This window comes from Fusarium solani, assembly GCF_023522795.1.
Source record: "Fusarium solani strain SB1 chromosome Unknown bctg00000008, whole genome shotgun sequence".
NCBI classification, from domain to species: domain Eukaryota; kingdom Fungi; phylum Ascomycota; class Sordariomycetes; order Hypocreales; family Nectriaceae; genus Fusarium; species Fusarium solani.
In genome coordinates this window covers 2,771,706-2,796,768 of record NW_027072148.1, presented here as the reverse complement: position 1 = coordinate 2,796,768, position 25,063 = coordinate 2,771,706, and the positions used below count along the sequence as shown (strand labels likewise).

The following is a 25,063-nucleotide window of genomic DNA, read 5'->3' as shown; positions in this document are numbered from 1 at the left end:
TGGTTGAACCAAGCCAAACGCCATGGAGCCCCCAGCCTCAGCTCGCATTCCCATCGCCTTTACCGGGCAAGTCAGCAACGAAGCCAAGAAGACGTTAGATGAGGTCGAGCGCTTCGTCCAGGAGAAATGCATTCCAGCCGATGCTGTCTTTGCGCAAATGCTCGGCAAAACAGCCGAGGAGCGCTTCTCCGCCCACCCACAGATTCTGGAGGATCTCAAGGAAGAAGCACGTCGCAGGGGCTTATGGAATCTGTTTTTGCCAAAGGGCCATTATGCTGAAGGGGCCGGTTACAGCAATCTCGAATATGGCTTGATGGCTGAGCAGCTTGGCAAGAGCCAAATCGCAAGTGAGGTGCGTTATCCCGAGATCCCTACAGGTTGCATGCTCACATTCGAATGCTACAGACCATGAACTGCTCGGCACCCGATACTGGGAACATGGAAGTTCTGGCAAAGTTTGGAAACTCTGCGCAGAAGACGACATGGCTTGAGCCGCTCCTTGAGGGAAGGATCCGTTCGGCTTTTTTGATGACGGAGCCCAACGTTGCTTCCAGTGATGCCACCAACATCCGATTCGACATGAAACGCGATGGTGATGAATACATCCTGAATGGCAGTGTGAGTTGATTACAAGGACTATGGCGCTGCAGGGCTAACTGAGCGGCAATAGAAGTGGTGGAGCAGTGGTGCCGGAGACCCGAGATGCGAGCTTTACATCGTCATGGGTAAGACTGATGCGTCAAATCCGGATGCCTACCACCAGCAGTCAGTCATTCTCGTCCCGGCCCGAACTCCTGGGATCACAGTTCATCGCATGCTCTCCGTCTTTGGGTATGATGATGCTCCCCATGGTCACGGGCACATTTCTTTCAACAATGTCCGTGTTCCTTCATCCAACATTGTCTTGGGGGAAGGACGAGGCTTTGAGATCATACAAGGGAGATTGGGCCCTGGTCGAATTCATCATACCATGCGATGTATCGGTGCGGTAAGTATTGACAAAGCCACCCAATAAGTAATGCTCAGAAGTAACAATGCTGACCTGGGGTCAGGCTGAACGCGCTCTTGAACTCGTTCTATCTCGGATCCATGACCCGTCCAAGACTCCTTTTGGAAAGATGCTCCATGAGCACGGTCACGTCATCACTCAGGTTGCTCAAGCTCGCGTCGACATAGATGCGTCCAGGTTTGTCGTTTTGAACGCAGCCGTCAAGATCGACAAGGGAGGTGCCAAATCCGCCATCCGGGAGATTGCAGAGGCAAAGATCCTCGTGCCCAAAATGCTCTGCCGCATCCTTGACAATGCCATCCAGATATACGGAGGCGCTGGTGTAAGCCAGGACACGCCGTTGGCATACATGTGGGCCAGCGCTCGGACTATGAGACTTGTTGATGGTCCTGATGAGGTGCATATGCTCCAGCTGGGTAGACGAGAGAGCCGACGCGCAGAGGCCGTTAGAGCTCGACTGCAGGCACAGAAGGAGTTGGAGCAGGACTTGTTCAGCGCGTATAAGCTTGACAAGGTTGATGCTCTGCACATGGGGTGGACCAGCGACACGAAGCCGAAGCTATAGTGGACGGGGATTGTGGATAATTGGTAGATAAACATGGGTAATTCGATTTGCAGTGCGCTTCTTTACTATCAAGCTGCAGTGTCCCGATTCAGTGTATCTAACCCTGAGCAATGCCATGCCTGATCATCACGGGGCGACTTTAACTACCAATGCCCAGTGCCATACTGGACGTTTAGCAGCTGCATGGAGGTCCTTAATATAGAGATATGAATCACGGAAGACCACGACAGTAAGATTTTACAAGGTGTTCCAGATTCTCTTATCCCATGTGCGTAGTCTCACTATTCAACAAGTACTATCCTCCAGTTAGGAAAAATTGATGAAAGCGAATGTTAGATAGTGAGAGTTGGTGTGTTGTTGAGCTTCAGATGAATACAGGAACTTCCCATTTAGTTACACACACGTATTCTCAAAACCACTCCGACAAAGATGTTTCAGACATGAAGGCGTAACCATAGCCAAGGTTCAAAAAAGGGGCCCACTCGGAATTCTTCCTCGTAGGCATTTGTCATGACCAGCCAGACTCAGTCTAACCCAACTGCGGAAAAGGTCGACCGGTTTCCACAGGCACTTGACATGACTCAGCTCAGAAAAATGATCATTTGGATGGAATCGACTTCTCCAAACTAAATTGACATGACTCAGCTCATCCTGGGACCGAGGGCTTCCATTACCGGCCTTGACCACGGTTGAAGCAACGGAAATGCTTCGCCGCGGTGATTGCCCGTAGCATCTTGACCAAGGTAATGGTCGTCTACATAAACGGCACCTTGTAATCATTACGCTTGGGCCATGTGTTTATACTGTCAATTAATACGAATGTTGAAGACCTAAGCCACAATGGGTTCCGTTATCGACATGCCGCTGCGAATCGCCTCTGCCTCTGGTTCAGTCACGGATCGGCGCCACGCGCTGGCCGACTTGGCCAAGGATGAGCAGGTCCAATTCATTGTTGGCGATTGGCTGTCCGAGTACAACATGACCACTAGGGGAGGAGGAAAGGTTGACAGCGCAGGCAGTTCGGATGAGTTTGAGATTTCTTTCCTCGAGGCTCTAGAGCCCGCTTTGTCCCTCCTGGATTCTAGAAAGATCAAGCTCGTGGTCAACGCCGGCGCCAGCGACACTGAGAAACTTCACCAAGTTGTTGTAGAAAAGATTGCAGCCGCTGGTTTAAGCCTCAAGGTCGCGTGGATTGGTGGAGACGAAGTCTTGGATGTTGTCAAGAAGGCCGTCACCGAGGGCAACAAATTCAAGAGTCTTACTCATGGTAAGCTTACCCTCCCCCTACATTAGTGTCGGAGCAGACTCATTCTAGTCGCTTGAACAGGCGGAAACCTCGTGGACTGGGGCCTGGAACCCATCTACGCTCAGTGCTATCTCGGTGCTTGGGGTATCGTCGAAGCACTAAAACACGGTGCCGACATTGTCTTGTGTGGCCGAGTCGCCGACGCCTCACCCACCATTGGATGCGCTGCTTACCATTTCGGCTGGCAGCGAGACGAGTATCAAAAGCTGGCCTCGGCATTCGTTGCCGGCCACTTCATTGAATGCTCCACATATGTCACCGGCGGTAACTTCAGCGGCTTCAAAGACTTGGTCGGCGATGTAACGAACCTTGGCTTTCCTATCGTGGAGATGAAGAGCGACGGCACCTTTTACGTCACCAAGCAGACGAACCGTGGTGGCATGGTCACTGTCGATACGTGCAAGGCACAGCTTCTGTACGAGATCCAAGGTCCCTTGTATTACAACTCGGACGTGGTAGCCCAACTTGAGGACATTATTCTTGAACAAGCAGGAGACGACAAGGTGTAAGTGATTGATCACCTCTCGTTCTTACAGTGATGACACGGCTGACGATGATTATAGCTATGTTCACAACATTGGCGGGTTGAAACCTCCACCTACCACCAAAGTCGGCATCACCGCCAAGGGAGGCTACCAAGCAGAGGCACATTACTTCCTCTGCGGTCTGGATATCGAGGAGAAGGCCTCCCTCCTCGAACGCCAAGTACGGGCCATCCTGGATGAGTCCAAGTTCCACTGCCTGAAGTTCCGTGTCAACGGGCGATGTCCTGAGAACCCAAGGAATCAAGACGCTGCGACTGTAGATGTCCGCATCTTTGCTCAATCCCGGGCCGAAGAGTCACTCAGCACTGCCAACTTCTTTCGCCCGGTTACGGATGTCATTATGCAGTCCTATCCGGGTGCTACCTTTGCTGTAGATGCCCGACAAGCCCACCCCAAACCATACTATGAGTACTTTGTCTCTATTCTCCCACAGGGTGACATTGCTCATGTCGCCCACCTTCCCTCAAAAGGCCTCGACATTGCCATCCCAGCTCCTACCGACACTTTGGACTTTGTCTACGAGCAGGCTACCTACGAGACAGCACTCCCTATCGATCTAGCCAGTTTGGGCCCCACCAGAAAGGCCCCTCTTGGCTATATTGTCCACGCCCGCTCTGGCGACAAGGGATCCGATGCTAACGTTGGCTTTTTCGTTCGTCACGCTGACGAGTGGGACTGGCTTCGAAGTCTCTTGACAGTAGACAAGATCCGAGAAATACTGGGGGATGATGACACTGGCAAGCCCATTTTCCGATTCGAGCTTAAGAACATCTCAGGTGAGTTTATTCGATACGTGATAAAGTATCGACTCGCAGAGAGACCCGAGACTGACGCTCCTCAGCCGTGCACTTCCTTCTCAAGGACCATCTAGACCGAGGTGTAGCCTCAAGTTCGACGTATGATGTGTTGGGTAAAAACTTGGCGGAATACTTGAGATGCAAACTGGTGGATATTCCAACCAAGTTTCTGGATCGTGGAAAGATTTGAGTTGCCTCGAGCTGCAAGAAGCAGGAGATGTAATTGACTCTTATATCGTAGCCTCATTGCCGTCTGTGAAGCCACGGTCTGATTCCAAAGTACCTATTCTCCTCTACCCATGACCTGGGTCTCAACGCCAACGCTGGACTGTGCAATGCATAGATCTGCCCTATAGTCTCCATACCTAAGCAACATGTCGCAGCCCTTCTCAACTTTCTTGATCTATCTCGCCCAAACAAGTACTTTTCACGTTAGAACATAACAGATGACCTCATATTTATCACATTATCCTCCCCCGTCTGCTATGGATGGTAATAACACTAGGGCGTGGTACGTAACAGAGGCATATGCCAGCTTGAGAAAAACCGCGACATCAACCCTAAACTTCGGCTTCTGGCGGTATGCGGTTTCTAGGGAGGGGGCTTCGGATAACGCCACGCCCCCCTCCATAGAGGATGTGCTGTTCAAATTTAGCATGGCACCCTTCACTGCAATTTTAATGCACTCTGAGCCGTTTCAGTGGTGAAGCGGCGCAATGGGCATTGGTGGGTCCATTTCACTGCATTTTAACCCACCCCGAGGGGAAGTATACTTAGCAACATTTCATTGACAGTTGCGCCTAATCCCAGCGAACGAGGCTTGTGGATGCCGAGCGTGGGCATGTTGACCAGGAAATGAAATAGGCCAACACGCCCATGTTGAGACCACGCTCTTGCTCGAGAGAAAAGACAGCGCGGCCGTTTACGGCTGGATGATGTCGTCCAGAGACACGACGTGTCTGGCACGAGATGAAGATGTGTAGCACTATAGGGTATGCCGACACAAATTAGGTGGAATTTTCCCAGGACCCAGATTGTACTTGACAAATCTCGCACTTCAAGACATGTTTCCCATCCAAGAAAAATGCCCATGCCTTACCTCTCGCCAGTCTATCGCAAGTATGCCCTACAATTACAACCTATGGCAAGGTGCATCCACCAAGTCGTCCGACGTGCTTGTCTCTGCGGATGTATATGGCACAGCTTAACAAGGCCGCCACCAACCACCAATGAAGGCGCTGTGGCGGAGTGGTCTAACGCGTTAGACTGTGAGTATCTCTCAACAACATCTGTTTCCACCTTCATACTAACTCGGTTTCCTCAGCGAAATCTAATTCCTTCGGGAGCATCGGTTCGAATCCGATCGGCGTCGAGTTCTTTTTTTGCCCTTTGCACACAGTGGACTAACGTCACGACTTCTTTTTTACTCCTCCCAGTTTGTGGTGCTGACTGTGCTGGGGTGTGCCGTCCCGTCGTTAGCGTGTGCGCCGAGAGTTTCGCGAAGGACATAACAAGGCAGCACGATAACCGTTCTAGTACTCAGGTAACCACTAACAAGACCGTCAAGATGCGATGACTGTAGTCGACATACTCCAAGCATGGTCCGTTTGACCCAGATTCAGTGTGGCTTTCGATTCATTCTAAGACGCCCTTGCACCGGCAGCGATCAAGCCTGAATTGTTTCAAAGACACGGCTTATCGACGTGGAATGGCGAAGCGTGCCCATACCAAGAAATTGAATTCGCCCAAGGATTACCGGATCTGGCATCGAGGAACCCTCCTCAACTGACAAGCCACGGACTGCAGGTGGAGATGCTTGTTCACCCGAACCCTGACGCATTCCTAAAGGACGACGACGGTGAACCTGTACTCGATGACACCATGTTGCTCGTCTTCACTGAATTTATGTACCGAGACAAGCTGGTGTGCATCGCTCTGGAGAAGGACGGTTGGGGCGGCCGCTATCCGACGACGTTCTGGAGGTCGTTTAGTGACCAAGTATTCCTGGTTGAAGCAGGGCCGATGGGAGAGCCATATGAACTGCGGAAACTTTACTTGGCAGCCCATCATAATTATGAGTGGTCTGAAGTCGAGCCACTCCGCAAGCCACCGGGCCTCCGATTACATCTATCATCAAAGTGTGGCAGCGCCACAATCAACTTCATGCGATCTATACCGCAGATCCAATTCTCTATTCCAGGCCAACCTCCGATGTACAATCCACCTCCTTAGTCCAGGCTCGAATGTCTCATGCCTGATCTACCGAACAGCGGGTGGGGCCCTCTTCTGTTACAATTCAAACTGTGTAAAGATGAGTCTGGAACCTCGATGGAAACCGACTTGGCATTATCTATATGGTTCATTTCTGTGTCTCCTCGTTGCATCCTCAGACCTTTTGCTGACCTGGACAAGGTAGCTAAGGAAGCCAGGTATCCATCCTTTAAGACAGCGACTGACAGGGCAAGCTGCGATCTGTTTAACGGGCGGATTAAAGTCGTCGTTATGGTGAAGGGTTATGAGCATCTTATAACCGTGGAAGCTAATAATACTCGGAGACACACTTGCTATGCAGTCTACGTCATAGTTCTTGAGGATACTAGTGCGCGTTAGCGTATCTTATAAAATCTGTCAGATAGCTTAGATATAAGAAGATAGGAAAATAATATTATGCTAGCAGCCAGAAGACATAGAATTATATTTAACGGCGTTTGTTAGGACTAATCTCTATTTCGAGATTCCTAGTGAAAGTAAGTTATGCCTACGCAATTTTTTTAGACAGGGCTATAGGGAATTCGATTTTAAATTATTTCTTCGACTCTTTAGGATGGCGTATATAGCAACAAACTGCCTATATTCCTTGTGCCGGAGCATAATCCTCTGATCCATATTCGGCCTGGAAACGAGCTTAGGGCAACGAGGCACTAACGGTGGCCTTAAGGAAGCTTTTGGAAGTCTAGCTGAGCCTTAGAGTCGCCCATGCTTATCAAAAGCGCGATCTCTGCGAAGCTTGGCCTACCTCCTGGGGCCTTGCTCTAGGAAGCTAGCCGGCAACCAGGGTTGGGTTTGTCCTCACCAGTTGGCTTGCACGACCTGCCTTTTTGGGATAATTCTCTGGGCATCCCAAAGAATTATCCCCAACAGGGGAGGCTCATATCAAGCTAACACGAATTATCCAGCGTTCAAAAATTGCTCACTGGGCCCCTTAATCAGAGGTGGTTGGCATCTTCTAGAGTATTCTCGTCAACACCTGATAGCCAGCATCGGCCTCGGCCAGCGATGCTGGAAGCAGAGGCCAAAAAAGCGGCCACCCGTGCCAACGAACGGTAGTGACCTCGAACCGAGCCCATGTAAGGTAACAAACACATGGCAGCGACGATGATGGAGCCTCAAGGCTTCGCAAATTTTCGAGCGTTAGACTTGCCCGTCTTCGCGTTGAGCATGGCACTGAAGGATTGGTCGTACGAGTACATGGTGGTGACCACCTTGGGGGCATGGCGAAGCAGCTCCTCCTCGGTGAGCCTCTTGTCTCCCATGGACTGGTGGGCGACCTTACGCTTGACTTCGGGTACTCCATGAGGGCTTCATACTTTGTTTGTTGAGTCCAGTGTAAGACTGGGCCGGCAGAAGCTGAGAGCGTGAGCTTGTCGCCAAGGCCCGTGCCACAGTTGGAGCAGAAGCGGACGTGGCCTTCCTGTCTGCAAGAGGCGCAAAACATTGCTTTTGGGTCTTGAGTGGTTGAAGTGGTGAAATTTAGAAGCTCGATGTTCCAGAAAGTGATGATATCGATGAAGAGATTGAGAAATGTCATGAAGTGGTGATGGGCGGAGGACGGGCGTCGCAAATGCGTTATTAAATGTCTGATGGCATCCAATATCCAATCTTGAAATAGGTATTTAGGCAGTTTAATAGATGAAAGCCAAACAGCGGCTGTGCGGGAGGGGGCTTGGCTCGGATTGGGCTGAGCCGGTTGTCAATCGGTTCTTGTGTTGCCATTCACAGACTCTTTTCATCGGCCAGTCTTGATTCAAAGCAGGCACACAGTCGCACAACATTCGACAGATTCTATTTAGAGCCATGGCTGCACCCTGCGCCTTCTCTTCATCTTTTGAATTAGGTCAAGCACAATGGGATATAGAGATGCACAAACTCATGGTCAAACCAGCACCATTCCAAAGCAAACATCATGATATGTGACGCGAGAGGCACAGCTTGTAGCCTGAATCACTGGATACTGTGTGATTCTTTCTACCTCCTTGATACTTGCTCTTGTGACGGCCAACTGTCACATGCGCCGTTGAGACTGGTCAATCTCAGACACCACTGTAGCACAAATGTGACCTCTCCCCATATTCCAGTCGCCGAGCCTCAAAACCTGGATCAGACATCACCCTGTCTCTCGGCCTGCAGGTTCAAAGCCTCCTGCTGCGCCAACTGAACGTTGGTAACATACTTCTGCATCTTCCAAGCGGGCACTCCATTCTCGTACATCTCATCCATCTCGGCCGTGTTGCGCTTCGATGGCTCGGGGACATAGAACCAGACGATGACAGTGGTGATGACACCGAGGGCACCAAACAGCCAGCCAGTGTTGTAGTTCCAGTCAACACCCTCGGGGTCGACTGTGACAATGTTAGTGGTGTATCTCAACAATGTTGAAGGTATACTCACGCATGATAGGAACCGAAGTGTTAAATGTTAGACCAAAAATGACGGAAATGCCAGCTGCCAGACCAGCAGTTCGTGCACGCAACTTCTGAGACGCGATCTCTCCAACAAAAGCCCAACCTAGGGATCCCAATGCTGCGTTGAAGAGGGACCAAACACAAGCGACAAAGATGCAGAAATTCTGCAGCGGCTTTGTGGTAGAGAACTGGCCAACGATGCCAACAATGAACATTGTCAGCGTACAAACGACCGAGGCGACAATGACGATAATACGGCGTCCGAGATAGTCTGTCCAGAGCATGAGGACGATGGATGTGACGAGTGCAATCACAGCTGACAACTATTAGCAATGCCAAGTCGTGGATGGTAAATTAACCCACTGATAACTGTAGTAATGAGAAATGGATCGTCGAATCCAGCCTGACGGAAGAAGAGAGAAGAGTAAGTCTTCAAGAATGACAGACCAGTAAGCTGTTGGGCGCAAGCCGGAGCTGTAGCACCAAGAGTTCGCTTGGCGTTGACTCCCTTGAAGCAGTCGACATAAGACTTTGCCACGGCCTTCCAGCCAAGGTCAGTCTCCTCCAGCTCATTCTTTCTCTTGCGCTGCTCGAGGATGCTGTTCTTGATGATAGCATACTCAGTATTCACATCATACCCAGCAACTTTTCCGTTGACACGAGCAAGTGTCTTCTTGCCGTTTTCGTCTTGTCCACGCTCGGCATAATATTGGGGAGTTTCGGGAAGCCATATGAAGATGGGAAGCATGAGACCAAGGAACACCCATTGAGTCAGGATGGGCACCTTGTAGTTCATGGGGTTCTGCTTCTCGCAGATGAGGAGGACAAGTGGTGCAAGGAACTTTCCAAGCGTGTTCCAAACACCATAGGTGAGAACCATTGCGCCTCGAATGTTGCTGGGGGACCACTCGGCGATATAGACGGGGAGGGTGGATTGGAGAGCGCCTACTCCAATACCCGCCAAGATCTTAGCTGCAGTCCAATCTTTCCAGTCACGGACCACAGTCTCGAGAGCAATAGACTAGATAAGGTTAGCCACATGCAAGCAAGAAAGATAACCAGTAGTAACTTACACCAGCGAGAATAACCCAGAGCGTGTACAGAGTCATCTTGCGACCAATCGCGTCCGAGATGGGGCTCATGAAGACCATGGCAACCAGCTGACCAAGGGACTGCATGGCTCCCCAGAGAGCCGTGTAGTTGGCGTTGAGAACGCTCTTGCCCTCCTCGTTAACAAAGCCAACATGTTTGATGAAGCCCTTGTTGGCAATGACGTTGCCGTTCAAGGTATACTGGTAGCCATCGGCAGCAGCGGCAATGGAGATGAGGTTGCAAATCAGAACAGCCTAGGCGGTCAGCGTTGGACAAATGCTTCGATGGCACGGAACCTTACCTTCCAAAAGAGCTTGACGGTGTCCCAGTAGCCCAGCTCGTCCAGACCAGATTTGAGCAGGGTCTGCCCCTTCTTGAGGTCATCACCCGTGTTCTCGTCGCCCGACACACGAGGCGCCGTCTCTATCTTGTCCTTGTCGGCAGCCATGCTTGACTCCTCTTCAGTGAGATGCAAGTTAGCCTCGGCAAAACTCGTTGGTTGGTTGTTGTGGTACAGGAGGCAATGCTTGATCTTGAAGTTCGTCGTGGAGAACTCCAATCTGTCTCTGATCGACACCTCTTTATACAGCAACCTCGCACAAAAGACAACCCGAAGCCTCGCCCAAATTCAAACCGAGATACCGGTCTTCTCTTGCTTGAATCCGGGCCCCGCGAAGGTTGACAGCAGGATGCGGGGATAAGCTGGCGCTAACAAGACGACGATCCTTGCTGTTGACTGGAGAGCAGGAAACATGTCCGGCTGGATGGCATTCCTAGGGCCTTGGCATGCCCTTTCTAAGGCGGAAATAACTGTCAGATGGGAATCCGACAGACGGATATTTATCCATCGTATGACCGAGCAGACAACCCCTCGCTTAAACATTGTCCAGCTGAGACGAGCGCTGATGGCATTGTGCGGTTATAAACGCAGGGAAGAGTAGCAGCCGAGTCAGTCAGTTGATCAGCAAGTGACAGCGACTTCTCAATATGTCTGTCTCGATTGCCCAACTGAGTGCTGAGCACCACCACAATGGCTTTGGCCTCTTTACAGCTACTCCTCGCCTATCATGGCGCTTCAACTCTACAACCATCAAAGGCTGGAAACAGGCTTCCTATGACTTGGCCATAACCCGTAATTGCAAAGAGGAAACCTATCACGTCGACTCTTCCAGCTCAGTGTACAACCCCTGGCCTTCATCCCCCCTGTCATCTCGAGAACGGGCAGGAATTAAGGTCCGAGCTGTGGGAGTCGATGGATCATCAACAGACTGGGCAACTCTGACAATTGAAGTTGCTCTCCTGCATCGCTCCGACTGGACTGCAAAGCTCATCGGCGGTCCTTCACAAGGACCAGAGCCGAAACGACCTATCTTGTTGCGCAAAACATTCGTCAATCCTGGCGCTACTCGTGCTCGTCTTTATGCAACCGCTCATGGTGTATACGAAGTTCACATCAATGGCCAGCGAGTGAGTGATGAACTCCTTGCCCCTGGATGGCAATCATACAATCATCGCCTTCACTACCAAACCTACGATGTCACGTCTCTTCTGCAAGAAGGCGAAAACGTCATCGGCGCCCATGTTGCCGAGGGATGGTTCGCAAGCAGGATTGGACGACCTGGTGTGGCGAACCACTGGGGAGAACAATTAGGCTTCCTGGCACAGCTTGAAGTCGACGGCAACGTCTGTTGTCAGACTGACTCGAGCTGGGAGTACCTAGATGGTCCTCTTCTCTCGTCCGAGTTATACAACGGTGAAGTCTTTGACAGCAACCTCGTCGACCCTACTTGGTCTACGTTGGCATGGAAGGCACAGGCCAAGGGCTCAGTTGAAGAACTACCATTCCCGAAGGCCGAGCTAATCGCACCTGATGTCGCCCCCGTCACTCGCATTATGGAACTCAAGCCCAAGGAGATCATCACAACTCCAAAAGGCAAGAAAGTCCTAGACTTTGGCCAGAACTTTGTGGGCTGGCTACGAATAGAGAAGGACATTCCAGACAAGCCTGGTGATACTCTCTTAATTAGGCATGCAGAGGTCATGGAGAATGGAGAGTTGGGCACCAGACCTTTGAGATCGGCCAAAGCCCTTTACGAGTTGGAGCTTGGAGGGCCAACCAAGGGTTGTGAAGCCAAGTTCACATTTTTCGGTTTTCGGTATGTGCCCCTATATCGCATCAAGAAATAGACTAACAGGACGGGCAGGTATGCTGAGATCAACGGATACGACGACGTTTCCCTCGAAGATTTCACGGGTATTGTGATCGCCTCGAACCTCCGTCGCACAGGCACTTTCGAGTCCTCTCACATCATGCTCAACCGCCTACACGAAAACGCGATCTGGTCCATGAGAGGCAACTTCATCTCGATCCCAACCGACTGTCCCCAGCGAGACGAAAAATTGGGTTGGACTGGAGACATTCAAGTCTTTTCCTCGACCGCCAACTTCCTCTTCGACACGTCCGCTTTCTTGGGGTCGTGGCTGCGTGATCTTGACATGGACCAGAAGGATGCCAATGGCGTTGTTCCCGTTATTATCCCCAATCTTCCAAAACAGCCAGACAACCGCATGAAAAGGCCAATGGCAGTCTGGGGAGACACCTCTGTGATTACGCCTTGGGACTTGTACACGGCCTTTGGCGACATCAGTCAACTCGAAGCACAGTGGGAAAGCATGTGCAGCTGGCTTGATGTCGGTGTTCCTCGAGACGAAAGAGGCTTTTGGTCTACAGACTGGCCTCAATATGGTGACTGGTTAGATCCCCGAGCGCCGGTCGACATGCCAGGGAACTGTCCAACCGACAATTTCTTGGTTGCAAACGCCTACCTCATCTACACTACCAAGTTGGCTGCAGAGGTTGGAAAGGTGTTGGGGAACAATGAGAAGAGTGCAAAGTATGCATCTGATGCTGCCTCGCTTGCAGAGCTCTTCCGAGAGGAATATGTTACTCCGAAAGGAAGGATGGCCTGCGATACACAAACGACCTACGCCCTCGCCCTCAAGTTTGGTCTTCTCGAAGAAAAGCATCTCGCAACCGCAAGGGAGAGACTAGGTTATCTCGTCCGCTGGGAAAGATTCAAGATCACCACTGGGTTTGCCGGAACACCCATCATCCTCCATGCGCTCTCGGAGAATGGCATGCTCAACCTTGCCTACAGAATGCTTCAAGAGCGAGACTGTCCCAGTTGGCTATACCCCGTCGGCATGGGCGCAACGTCAATTTGGGAAAGATGGAACTCGATGCTCCAAGACGGAAGCATCAACCCTGGTCAGATGACATCTTTCAACCATTACGCTCTTGGTTCAGTATGTGCATTTATGCACAAGACGATCGGCGGTCTTTCTCCCACCTCTCCCGGCTGGAAGACTGCCCTTGTGAAGCCTCAGCCTGGTGGAACTATTCGCTTCGCCAAGACGAGCTTCGATTCACCGCATGGCCTATATGAAGTGGACTGGAGGATAGAGGATGGAAAGATGACGACCAAAGTCAGAATTCCTCCAAACACAGAGGCACGCGTCGTCTTGAATGGGGTCGACGAGACGGTCGGAAGTGGTGAATATGAGTATGTGACGGAGTGGAAAGATGATGCTGAGTGGCCGCCGAATTACATCTCGGGACCTCAGAGGAACACGGTCGGGGCCTCCTTTGTTCCTTGAGGTAACTATATCCAAGGGAGTTCGATGTTTAATTCGCCATTTAGTTAATAGATAGATCTTCTTGAGCGTCAGGCCAACGTCAAGCTAGGAGGTTGTAGTTACCCTGGCCCTAAACCATTAAGAAACAACGCTCGCATCGGACTAAACAGTGAACTTATGATTAAAGCAAAAGGACTGAGACAGAACCTTGTGGACGTTTTCTTCATCTCCAGTCCAAATCTCAGCGATCATTCACGAGTCCTCCCCAAGATCGTGAAACCCTACCCCTAGGACAATGCGGAGATGGGTAGCGTAGTCATACACCGAAAGTCAGTACTCTGTCGCATCGCCTTGCCCTCACCGGCAGTTGATGGCTTTTGGTGTATACAGAATGACCTGGTAGAACATATAAGAAAGCGCCTTGTCCTCCAAGAGCGAATATTCCATCACCATCTCAATCTCTACCACGAATCCCAGCCTTCCGTAACACAACCAGAAACTACTAAACTTCAAAATCCGATAAAACAAAATGTGCTGGAAATCACGCTATGTCAAGAGATGCGTCAAATGCTACGTCGCCCTCAAAGACGAGACCGTCATCGATCGGACGTGCGAGGGGTACGAGAAGAAGCAGCCGTGTACCGAAATGCCAAACGTCGTTCAATCATCAATATTCATCAGCTGGCCAGCTTGCGACAACTGTGCCAGACTCGAGGAGAAGCAACTGAATGATGGGGAGCGCAAGTCGGCAAAGACTTGACGATTTGGAAGCAATCGAGATGGCTGGGGATAACATGACTGGGGACCACAGCGTGGTCAAATCTTTCGGTTTTTAAAGGTTTGGGAATTTTAGGGCTAAAGAATTATTCCTTACTGTACTACATGCAACACATGTAATTCGCCAATATCGCTGAATGCGGGAGATCAGACAGTTAATGTATTGATTTTCACGTGAAACATAAATGCTTCAGCTTCCCCATGTTCGACTAATTTAAATTACTAGCCCAGGTTTCTCTTTATTTTTGCGACCAGACCTTGCGAAGGAATGTTTCTAGACTCGTAAACTCATAGTCAGGCAGAAGCTGGTTCCATTCATTTGTCGCAGCCCATGCCCCTCGGGCGGTCGCGATCAGTGTGCCTATCACGATAGCTCTGTTGAACGCCTCCTGCTGGTCCTTTGGGAAATCAGCCATGGTTGTATCAGGCAAAGTTGGCAACCAGTTCGTTTTCAGGACACCTGCTTGAAGGTCGTTCTCCTCCACCCATTCGATATTCCATGACTTCCCTATGGAGTGTGTATTAGTGCGGTGACCTGGAAAACAAAAAGGGGGGGGGGGGGGGCGTATCAATTTAGTTATGCGATATGAAGACCACACACTTACCTCGAATTTGCTCTCCCAGCTCTAAGAGGCGAGCGACTGTAACTTCACTTCCTATCATACCCCCTACCGTGGGCCATTCACCTTTGTACTCTACCGCACGAACAACGACTGCTACGATGTCCTCAACAGCGGTGTATGTCACCTTACTCTCCAAATGTTTTTGATCTGCGATAGCGTGCATATCCTTGAAGTCGAAGCTGACTGGAAAGAGGGTGAGATGCTTAGTTGTCGAATGAGGATAGCCGAGGTAGTTCATGAATAGTCCGGGATGAAATAACGTGTACTCCAAAACCTGCCATACCTGTGTGAATAGGTGCCAGATTTAAAATTAATTCGACTCAGAAAAGGACATATTGCTTACCTTCTCTCCCTGGTTAAGTTCTTGTAAATATGTGCGGACGTCGAGTTTGCTGGCGTACCAAGGCACTATATTCCGAATTTCTCCGAGCTTTGTGCCGCTATCTCTCATGATTAGTTAACGTGCAGTACTGTCTTTATTTGGGGCGTTACATGGACCACTCGCTAGCAGCGTATCGCTTGACTCCTGCGTCGACGGCAGCATCGATCAAACGCTTTTGGGCGGCTCCTTCTGAGTCCTTGTGGGCTATGAAGAAACACAGGACTGTGTGAACGCCACTGAGAAGTCGAACCAACTCTGATGTATCTTCGTAATTTGTCTGTACCCATTGAACCCCCGAGAGTGCTGGAAATGATGAGGGATTCTGGAATGTCAGCTGTGTTGTACTTGAGTTTCAGCAAGGATCTAAGGGGTAACAGTACCTTCCGAACTAGACCGACTATCTCGTGCCTGCCAGCATCTACAAGCCCATCCAAGATTTCACGGGCTAGCTCTATATCACCGGCCAGAATAGTAAGTAACTGAGATATAACACTGTGAAATTTGAAAGGCAACATACGTCCAGAAGCTCCCGCAATGGCAATCTTGACCATGATGAGTGCGAAAGCGTGGGCGACTATAAACGAAGTTTCCGCAGTAACCGCTTGATATCACTTGAATGGTCCGGACCAAAATAGATGAAATATGTTGGAAGAGGGATGAGAAGCCCTCAAATATGGTGTCGTATGTTGTGGCGGATTCAAGGAAATGAGAAGGTGCTTTATAGACAAGACGCTGTGAGCATTGCAGCAAGCGGAGTTTACATCAGCCACGCCTGTGACGTGTGGGTCTCGGACGTGAGCGGGATAGAGAGGGGATTACGAGCTGGATGCCACGCACTCAACTTTCCTTGTTGCGAAGTACGAGTTGATCATCCTGGACCTTCTCCCAGCTTCTTTTGGTCTAACCCTGAACTGGACACCAAAAGTTCGTGCGTCGCAGCGGCGTGGCCTAAGCGACCTGTGGCTCTAACAATTTACTGGCGAGGAGAAGCGGACTACATTCGCTGCGTCGAATGTTGAAATTACGAATCATGGCCCCATCTGCAAAGCTAAAGCGTGGCGGAGCGGAGTTTGCGGGCTGCCATGGTTGACCGAATCATGGAATTCCACGATTATCACCGGTTTCAGTTCCGATTAGAGTTGCTCCATTGCTCTTTGAAGTTAGCCTGAGCCCCTCCAGCGCGTTTCTTGCGAGGTCGATCTTATTGGATCCATCACATTCCCTTGACAGAACATCTAATTGAGTAACGGTTAGACAACGCACCTAATGCAACTGGATGACGGGCGCAGCAGTCTATGTGGGAGCTAACTATGTAGGGAGTACTCCGAAATCCCTATAAGCTGTGGGGTAGTGAAGTGGGAACAGATACCTCCGACACTACGCATGCGCCACACCAAACAAAACCCCGAAGGAGCTACACAGGACCATCAATGTCAGTCATGGACTCCACAAAGAGTCCGTCCTCCCGGTGTCTGGCCCTCCGCCGCCTCATATGGTTTCAACATGCATGTAAGTTTAGAAAGGATGTACATGGCAGTACCTACCCGGCCAGGAGCTGATCAGTCACTCAGTCACTCAGTCAATCCTTACCGGAAGGTTGGCATCAAGCAATTCATATTTCTGCTTCTTCTTCCAGTGGTTTCTAACGACCAATTCCTAATGTGATCTCTAACTTGACACGCGTTGACTCATTTATCTCAGCATTCACCACAGCCACGAGATCGACACACGGTGAGCGGTCTGAGCAGCCGTTCCTGGTTTATGGTCATCTCGTTGAGAACGGCACATTAGACAGTATTACGTTTCCAAAACAGCACATAAATTACACTGGGAATAATTCCGCAAACCCCATTATCGCGATGCACATCCAAATAAACTAAAAAGCGATCTTTCTCTCGCCCATCTTTTGGCGCCAGGAGTTCGTCGCCTCTAATAGTCCTGGGCAACCTTGTAGCAACCAAGCCCATTTCCGCAAGAACGGGACGCTCGCCTCCCACCCTCGAGGGTCCCAAGCATCGTCCCAGATGATAAGAGAAGCTGCATTACAGCCATTGTCTTGCACGTTGAGGACGTCAATGCCTAACGCCTTATGGTCGAGGAGGTCATCCCCCACCGCACGCAGGATACTATCACGCATGCGGGGGAAGGGAACCAAGTCGATCCAGGGATGGTGCCTCACTGAAATCCGCAACGCTGTAGGGTGAAACCAATCCGGGTAAGGCCGTGACCGAGGGTCCGCCCAAGGAAGGCTGGGGCAGTGCTTATCAAGTGGACAACAAGGCCCCTCAGCTGTAAAACCGACGAGCGCTGCGTTGCGTGAAATAGCATTCAGGACATTAAACCGGATTAAAATGTTGAGGTGATATAGTCGCGGGGCGCCATGATTATAGTCCTCGTATGCTCTTTGCGCGAAGCTCCGAACCTCTGTGCGTGATTCAGGGGTGGGCAAAAGGAGATGACCTTCTGCTTCTGGGAGAACGTCGCTAACCCTCCTGTCCTTCCCCCACTCCCGCCACATGATCTACCAGTTACCATCCGTTGCATCGCTTGCTGTGCAGGTGATATGATGCTTCGAGGTTGGCAGAGAGCTAAGTCCAGCACGCTCTTAATCCTTTGAAGAATGGCCACCTTGCCTAGCGCAGGTTAAAAAGGCCAACTAGTTAGTGTTCGGCCTAGTCACAAAACCTGCGCACCTCATGAAATTCATGGACAGGGGAGTACGAACTACGTAATCTGTACGGATCTGGTGCCAAAATCTCAATAGCACGCGTCAAAGTAAAGTCATTGTGACCGGATATATCGGCGATTAGCGTTCATTCCGTAAGCACGGCGCTATGGGCGCATCTGTAGATAAGCAGGGGCCTTTTCTACCGTATGATTTACGATATTTAAATCGAGCAGTGGTCTTTATACCTGCGTGACCGCTTTCCTGGGCGTTCCTCAATAATTTCCCTCCCACACTCATGCCCTTTACACGATATCTATCACAATCGACGTACCACCATTTCAAATGTAAGCCTCGTATCATGCCATCTATAAGCGCATCATTCTCGTCCGAAAGGACGAGGATTTGTTCGCACAACGTCGAGGCATCGTCACACTAACCCTTGTTCAGATTGCCGAAATTATACCAAGATGGTCAACTCACTTCCATTTGGCGGCCAGCAAGTCCCTGTCCCCGGCTTTGGCGCCATGGGTCTGAATTCTGCCATGGGGAGCGACTTGGACCTCGAACAGGCTGAGCCGGTCCTCTTGAAAGCAGTCGAGCTCGGCTGCACATTTTGGGATACAGCGGTAAGGCACTCGTGAAGGAAGCTAAAGGCATTACTTCTAACGGCTTTGGGTTCTAGGTTGCCTACAAGAATGGCGCAAACGAGAAGCTGCTTGGAGACTTTATTAAGAAGCATGATGTCCGTGACAAGCTTTTTGGTAAGCAGCAGAGCCTCAAGGTTTTACACGTTGCGTGATCGCTTACGGCAGATATTTCGAAGTGGCGTCTAAATGCGGATTTGATGTGTTCGGACCTACGCGAAGAGTGACCAACTCAGCAGCTCACATCAAGGAATACATCGAGGGGACAATTGATAGGCTTGGTTTTACTCCTGACCTCTACTATCTCCACAGAATCGACCCTGGTGCGTGGAGATCCCCCAAGCAAACTATTTCGGATTGGTCCTGACTCTGTGGCTAAGATACTCCTCTCGAGGAGTCCATTGGCGCCCTAGATGAACTCCGCCGCGCTGGAAAAACCAAATACATTGGGCTATCTGAATGCTCTGCTGAGACCTTGCGCAAGGCAAACTCGAGTTCGTATGCCAGTGACCACAGTAGTACAAGATGCTAACATATTCAAGTCGCCAAGATCGATGCCATTCAAGCTGAGTACTCGGCCTTTGAGACACTACACGAGAACAATGGTGTTATCGAGACAGCCAAGGAATTGGGGGTGGCATTTGTGGCATTCAGCCCGTTAGGACACGGCTGGCTTGTGGATGACTTCGAGTTCAAGTCCCCGGATGACTTCGCGCCTGATGATTTCCGACGCACTGGTAGGTCACCACATGTGCTTACAGCAATGTTGCGACCATGGGAAAACTGACTTCCATTATCACAGTCCCCAAGTTCCAGGGCGAAAATTTCTACAAAAATAAGGCAATCGTGGATGAGATCAAGCAATTGGCGACAGCCAAAGGCTGCACGGTTGCGCAGATCGCGCTGGCTTGGGTTGCCGCGCAGGGATTGATTGCTATCCCAGGCACGACCAAAGCCTCACGCCTGGAAGAGAACTGGGCATCTCGAGATGTCGTGTTGACGGAAGAGGAGTTGAAGGCGATGCGAAAGATTGTGGACGATGCTAAGCCGGTTGGAGAGAGATTCTCTGCCATCTTCCAGTCGATGGTCGGTCACTAGATTTACGACAGTGTACTGCAATCGTCGTACTGCAGTTGCATGGCATCAAAATAGACCCCTTCAGTTCGTATTATCCTGACAGTCTTGCTGCCTCCTATGGCCGCCCCTGTCAACTTGCGCACCTTTGCTGTTAACACAACCCCGCTCGGCTGCCGCGTGTAATATCCGCTGTGTTGTCAAAGGCTTTGAATTCTCGAGTGGGGCACCTAACCGAGCCAAACCATCGTGATGCTCCTAGATCCCCGGGTCACGTCGACCAGGGTGACGGCGTAGGTCCTACAGAGCGGGAACTGCATGAGACAGCGTCATGAATGACCAAATTCCTAAGATGTATTGTGTGCGTCTGGCCCCTCCAGTGCCTGAACTCGATGATTCAGGATCGTGCCTTGAACACCCAGAACGACGAGCAAATTTAACTCACACTCGGTGTGACAAGGCGGTCATGTGTTTCCTCTTGAACGGGCGTGACGAGTGATGTTTGAAGGCTCCCGAGATTGACGCTTCCCCGCCATAAGGGAAAGGAGATGAAAGGGGCTACCGCAGGCTTGAGGAGTGATGCGGCTTGCCGAGGAAGCAAACCAACGACACTTAGCAGCGACAGGGCTTGGTACGCCAGTCTGACGTTAAGTGAGCCTTTGAATGATTCAGTAGCAACGCAGTAACTATGGTGCACTACCTAGAAAGTGTAAGGATTGACTTACCGGAGTACTACAGGGTAGAAGGGACCCAAATGATTGGGTAACCTTTTTATGTTTTCGAAATATTAAACTGAGCCAAGTGGTACAAATAATAGTTTGATTGCTCCATGCTGCCAAAGATGAGAAGCAAATACTAGGAGGCAGGCTTGAACGCGGGCTATTGAAGGCTGTTGGATAGATGGGGGATTTATTGTACCATACCATATACTTAGAGACATATCTCTACCGTCTAAAATAATCGAGGATGGGCAAAGGCCCGGGGGCGGGCGTGAACTACTGTTCAATGTTTATTGAAGCATCAAACAACGAAGTGGGACGTGCCACGTGATCGGAAGACCTGTGAGAGCAACAAAACCATACCCCTGGTTGAGTTTATCTTCCAATAAATCCCACTAACAGCTCCACACTATGCCACTAGATACGGCCCTCGGCCTTATGCAGGAACAAGGTGCTTGATACGTTCCTTGCAAACCTAGCCTTGTTCAGAGTAGCTTCATGTGACCTCTCCATAGGCCATGCGAAGTGAAGACCCCCGACGGATCAACGGACTTCTGTACCTCCTGTAAACGCCGCAGGTTCTTCTCACCATATCCGGCAAAAACTTCTTTATCTTGACCCGCCCTTGCGTATCCCACATAAATGTACGGGTGAGTGACTCCCAGCTCCCCAGCGGCTGCTTTCACTCGGTCGACAACATTCGTCGTCATAGTTCCAACCGGGCCGTCTCCCTCAGCGTTAGCCCAGGCAGTCGAGATTAGTATGACTTTTGTCCTCATTAGTATACAGCGTGAAGAATCTTCTCAGGGTAAGCATACTGAAAAGCGGTCCCTTCTCGTCAATACCAAGAGCATTGCCGCCGCGCTGCTTCATTCGCGCAATAGCGTTGCTATGCAACGGATAGCAGATGAAATTCGGTGTAAGGCCTTCCACCGATTGAATTGCTCGGACCTCTTCTCTGAAAATTGCAAGGGCCTTTGAAAGTAATGGGCGCGAGGGTAAAACGCTTATTGTTTGGAATAGGTTTCTTGCCAAATGTGTCAGCACCTGTATAGCCGCCGTAACAAGAATCCCCTCTTACCGAGTACGGCCCAACGGCGGATTTGAGGCCAAGTTCGCCAGCGTGCCGATTCTGACATTCCTGCTCACAGGCGGGATAGCATCGATCTCTTGGAATACTGGAGGAGCTTGAATTGGCTGCTCATAGCGCTGCGTGCCTAGCATGACGAAAGAATCGTTCGCTGTGCTGTATGTATAATAAAGGTCATACCCCATGTTCAGATCACTAACAAGATCTGGCCTCGTATACAGATCATAGACTTTGTCAAGAACTGCTTCGGTCTGATTGTCGCCGTAGGATACTTGGGCAGAGAAGATGGGGCCTTGAGGGAACGTACGGATAGTGAATGTGGTAACGATACCGAAGTTGTTACTACCACCACGCAGCGCGAAATAGAGGTCGGGGGATGTTCACTCTCCGACGCGTTGACAATTGTGCCGTTCGCAAGGACGACCTGAATATGGCGTGTTACAGTTACAGGTTACTAAGGGTCGACATTGGGAGAAGGTTGCACTGTGATAATGGGCGGGGCCACGAACCTCGTACTCATATACGTTGTCAAGCGCCCATCCGTATTTGTTTGAGAATGGCGAGGTCCCTCCGCCGGTTGTGAAGCCGCCAATACCAACAGATGCGACTCGGCCACCGACGAATGACGAATTCCTCTCCGCGAGAGCCCTGAATACTTGACCAGAGCTTGCGCCGCCTCCGACACGCGCACTTGAACCATCCACCGAGGGTTCGATGCTGTTGAGTTTGTCAAGATCAATAGTCACGCCGCCAACAGAGTTGGAATCGTCCGGATGCCTTGAATGGCCACCACCCTTCACGGCAAATCGGCACCAGTTGTCAACGACGACGCCCAAGATCTGGGCCACATCTTTTGCACTTGACGGCTCCACGCGACAGGCTGGGCGGACTTCTAACTGCTTAGCATCCCATATTGTGAAGTTGTCCGTGCTGGGATAATGGAGAACAGGGCCGAAAATGGTGGAAAGTTGAGAGCACTGGGAATCGTCAGCGGTCAAAGCCTTTCATCCCGGATCCTACTCACAGCTTTGACGCAGCCTTCCGAGATGGTCCCATTTGTGTAATGTGCGGCTCCTCTAGTCGAGAGAGCCGCCCCGATGGAGAAAGCGTGTAAAATGGAATGTTGCAACATGACTTTAGATTGGCTGTGCCTGGTCGCTGGATAGACGCCTCCAACAAGACCGCACGGCAATCCGGGAGCGAAAGAGGCGGCATCTAAATACATGCACTAGATAACGGAGCCCCGATATACGTAACTGAAGTCTTCTTTTGATGCCGCGTCATACACTGTATGTGGACTGATTATAGCTGCATTGCTCCTGCCAATCCTTTTCTGAAACGGAGTGGGGGAGGACGGTGGATAACACGACCTTCGTGGACGTACAAGTCACAACCATTGCCGAATCCATCCCACTGCCGTCCAAGGAGCATTGTCTCAATGACTAGCGGTCGGGAGAAGCAAAATAAGCAATTTACACTAGTCTGGTTCCCCTTAAATCCGGCACCTTAAAACCGAGCCTGGCGTACATGTCATCTGAAGTCGGCGATAACTATAATATCATGACTATGCGAATGCCAAGTATAACTATCCACCTTCGCCTCAGAAAACTTCAATTAAACTCAGAAGATCATCGCCGAGCATAGCGCCGAACTGGAGGAAAAACAGCCTTTCAAGCTGCTCGACGCGTATATCGAGGGCGGTGGCAATTTTATTGATACGCCAACAACTACCAGAATGAAGAGTCCGAGATTTGGCTGCCCGCAACAACCTTGACCGTCTTGTCCTCACTACCAAGTTCACCGCTGATTACAGTCCTACGAGTGTGGCTCTGGCGGCGTGGGATGTACTGGGCCGGGGCAAGTTCCAGACGAAAACGGCAGTTGAGGAGCGTGCAAAGAGCGGGGAAGGCCTTGGCAGATCAAGATGAGCGAAGCGCTCTGCAACATCGCCGCCGAACATGGTATCGAATCCCCGACGGTAATTGCCCTGGCCTAATTACGTGATGGCCAAGGCGACATATGTGTTCCCATTATCGGCAGCAAGCGTGCTTTCACGCGGTACATGGACGCAAAGCCGAACTGTTCGGCTTAAAACTCAAACACATCGCTCATGATGACTTCTCATAGGGTGCATTTCGTAGGAAAGCTGGTAAACTACTCCGCATGCCAGGGGTCGAAGTACCACAAGAATGTGTCCGGACATCTACAATGTCGACTCCACTTCTCCCCGCTCATGCAACCATAAGCTGGATGCATTAGCGCCGAGATCGCTGCACTGGCCGACAACCCACATGGTTCCGGAGGAACCGAAATGCACCACCAAGGCTTGGAACCCGGCCTTCTCTGCATCTGAACGCGCAATCAGAAGTTTATGCTCAACGTGTTTACCAACTCAATGCGGCATAGATCAAAGGGAACAAGCTCAAATGCATGGGTGAGCAGGTCGCATGAGCATATAACCAACGGTTTGTCCATGACCAACATCGGCAAAGTACCTGCTGCCCCAGTCTTACATAACCTCTCAACGGATGGAGCTTCAGACTGGAGCCACCGCACCTTCAGTGTCAATCTCGGAACCGTTGCTGGTCCAGATAGAGCTACTGAATCCTCCTGATGATTGGAGCGGCATCACGAGCTCTGCAGAGAGGCGGCGGCGGCAGAATCGCGTCAACCAGCGCACGTGGCGTACGCAGCACCCCATTCCGCTCTCTGTATAAGCCTTATCAGCTTATGTGCAGCGTTACAGGCCAGAGGCATCAACGTGAGCCAGCGAAACGCTCCGACGGCGTATCACCGGTCCAATCAGCAGTTACCGACGAGGTTGGCCCTCCACGGCAGATTACTCTGGCCGACAGAGCCGAGCATCTCGCAGTAACTAACGGGGCTGTGATTCTGGCCCAAGGCTATCTTCTTCTCCCGACTGCTGATAGGCGAGCCAAAGCGCGGCTCTTCACCTCGAGCGCCTACAATGACTACAGCAGCGGCGTCCCGCAGCTGGGACATCTTCCCGCCCTGACCCACCTCAACGTCCTCGATGCCATGGCCCGCAACGCAGCAGTCATTGGCTTCAGCATCAAGGGCCTCTGCCGCGATGACCTCATCTCACCCTTCAACACGCATGGACCCAGCCTCCCATGGGTTGGTGAGATAGCAGCGGCCTGTCCAGCAACTCTACTACCGACGCCGGTCCAGCAAACGATCATCCACCATCCATGGATAGACCTAATTCCGATCCCACGGTTTCGGGACAACGTGCTTCTCGCCATGGCCGCGGGTGTGTTGGATGAGGACGAGTTGTGTGCAGACATGTTGAGCCTGGACAACGGTCGCGGTGAAAACGCCTCCCTTATTGTCTGGGTTGGGTCGTGGGATCTTCGAGGTTGGGAGGCGTCTATTCCTTTTCTTGCGAAAATGGGGATGGTTGCTGACGGACTGTCGTGAACTTTGTTTGGCG

General features: G+C 50.9%; 9 protein-coding genes across 9 annotated transcripts; 6 read left to right on the top strand and 3 right to left on the bottom strand.

The window, feature by feature from the left end:
- Nucleotides 1–22: 22 nt before the first annotated feature.
- Nucleotides 23–1,574, top strand: MRS44_012946 (uncharacterized protein; the record flags this gene model as incomplete). Its single annotated transcript, XM_046280287.2, has 4 exons — nucleotides 23–352; nucleotides 406–618; nucleotides 671–988; nucleotides 1,053–1,574. 4 exons carry the CDS (start codon nucleotides 23–25, stop codon nucleotides 1,572–1,574), a joined length of 1,383 nt encoding a protein of 460 aa, XP_046126471.1.
- Nucleotides 1,575–2,414: 840 nt separating this feature from the next.
- Nucleotides 2,415–4,412, top strand: MRS44_012945 (uncharacterized protein; the record flags this gene model as incomplete). The annotated part of the gene is made up of 4 exons (XM_046284330.2): nucleotides 2,415–2,841; nucleotides 2,902–3,385; nucleotides 3,444–4,201; nucleotides 4,267–4,412. 4 exons carry the CDS (start codon nucleotides 2,415–2,417, stop codon nucleotides 4,410–4,412), a joined length of 1,815 nt encoding a protein of 604 aa, XP_046126472.2.
- Nucleotides 4,413–6,034: 1,622 nt separating this feature from the next.
- Nucleotides 6,035–6,454, top strand: MRS44_012944 (uncharacterized protein; the record flags this gene model as incomplete). The annotated part of the gene is made up of 1 exon (XM_046282626.2): nucleotides 6,035–6,454. One exon carries the CDS (start codon nucleotides 6,035–6,037, stop codon nucleotides 6,452–6,454), a length of 420 nt encoding a protein of 139 aa, XP_046126474.2.
- Nucleotides 6,455–7,608: 1,154 nt separating this feature from the next.
- MRS44_012943 (uncharacterized protein) lies at nucleotides 7,609–10,444 on the bottom strand (the record flags this gene model as incomplete). The annotated part of the gene is made up of 6 exons (XM_065618967.1): nucleotides 7,609–7,801; nucleotides 8,673–8,841; nucleotides 8,891–9,220; nucleotides 9,268–9,925; nucleotides 9,978–10,250; nucleotides 10,298–10,444. 6 exons carry the CDS (start codon nucleotides 10,442–10,444, stop codon nucleotides 7,609–7,611), a joined length of 1,770 nt encoding a protein of 589 aa, XP_065475039.1.
- Nucleotides 10,445–10,983: 539 nt separating this feature from the next.
- On the top strand, nucleotides 10,984–13,653 carry MRS44_012942 (uncharacterized protein; the record flags this gene model as incomplete). The annotated part of the gene is made up of 2 exons (XM_046279703.2): nucleotides 10,984–12,152; nucleotides 12,201–13,653. 2 exons carry the CDS (start codon nucleotides 10,984–10,986, stop codon nucleotides 13,651–13,653), a joined length of 2,622 nt encoding a protein of 873 aa, XP_046126476.2.
- Nucleotides 13,654–14,648: 995 nt separating this feature from the next.
- MRS44_012941 (uncharacterized protein) lies at nucleotides 14,649–15,965 on the bottom strand (the record flags this gene model as incomplete). Its single annotated transcript, XM_065618966.1, has 5 exons — nucleotides 14,649–14,917; nucleotides 15,015–15,315; nucleotides 15,376–15,472; nucleotides 15,525–15,618; nucleotides 15,932–15,965. The coding sequence occupies 5 exons, from the start codon at nucleotides 15,963–15,965 to the stop codon at nucleotides 14,649–14,651; spliced, it is 795 nt and encodes a 264-aa protein (XP_065475038.1).
- Nucleotides 15,966–18,549: 2,584 nt separating this feature from the next.
- Nucleotides 18,550–19,824, top strand: MRS44_012940 (uncharacterized protein; the record flags this gene model as incomplete). The annotated part of the gene is made up of 6 exons (XM_065618965.1): nucleotides 18,550–18,708; nucleotides 18,765–18,843; nucleotides 18,966–19,049; nucleotides 19,107–19,220; nucleotides 19,269–19,463; nucleotides 19,529–19,824. The coding sequence occupies 6 exons, from the start codon at nucleotides 18,550–18,552 to the stop codon at nucleotides 19,822–19,824; spliced, it is 927 nt and encodes a 308-aa protein (XP_065475037.1).
- Nucleotides 19,825–21,004: 1,180 nt separating this feature from the next.
- MRS44_012939 (uncharacterized protein) lies at nucleotides 21,005–22,741 on the bottom strand (the record flags this gene model as incomplete). The annotated part of the gene is made up of 6 exons (XM_065618964.1): nucleotides 21,005–21,285; nucleotides 21,338–21,408; nucleotides 21,601–21,951; nucleotides 22,002–22,033; nucleotides 22,119–22,586; nucleotides 22,634–22,741. 6 exons carry the CDS (start codon nucleotides 22,739–22,741, stop codon nucleotides 21,005–21,007), a joined length of 1,311 nt encoding a protein of 436 aa, XP_065475036.1.
- A 1,481-nt stretch (nucleotides 22,742–24,222) lies between these two features.
- On the top strand, nucleotides 24,223–25,050 carry MRS44_012938 (uncharacterized protein; the record flags this gene model as incomplete). The annotated part of the gene is made up of 1 exon (XM_065618963.1): nucleotides 24,223–25,050. The coding sequence occupies one exon, from the start codon at nucleotides 24,223–24,225 to the stop codon at nucleotides 25,048–25,050; it is 828 nt and encodes a 275-aa protein (XP_065475035.1).
- Between the last annotated feature and the right edge of the window lie 13 nt (nucleotides 25,051–25,063).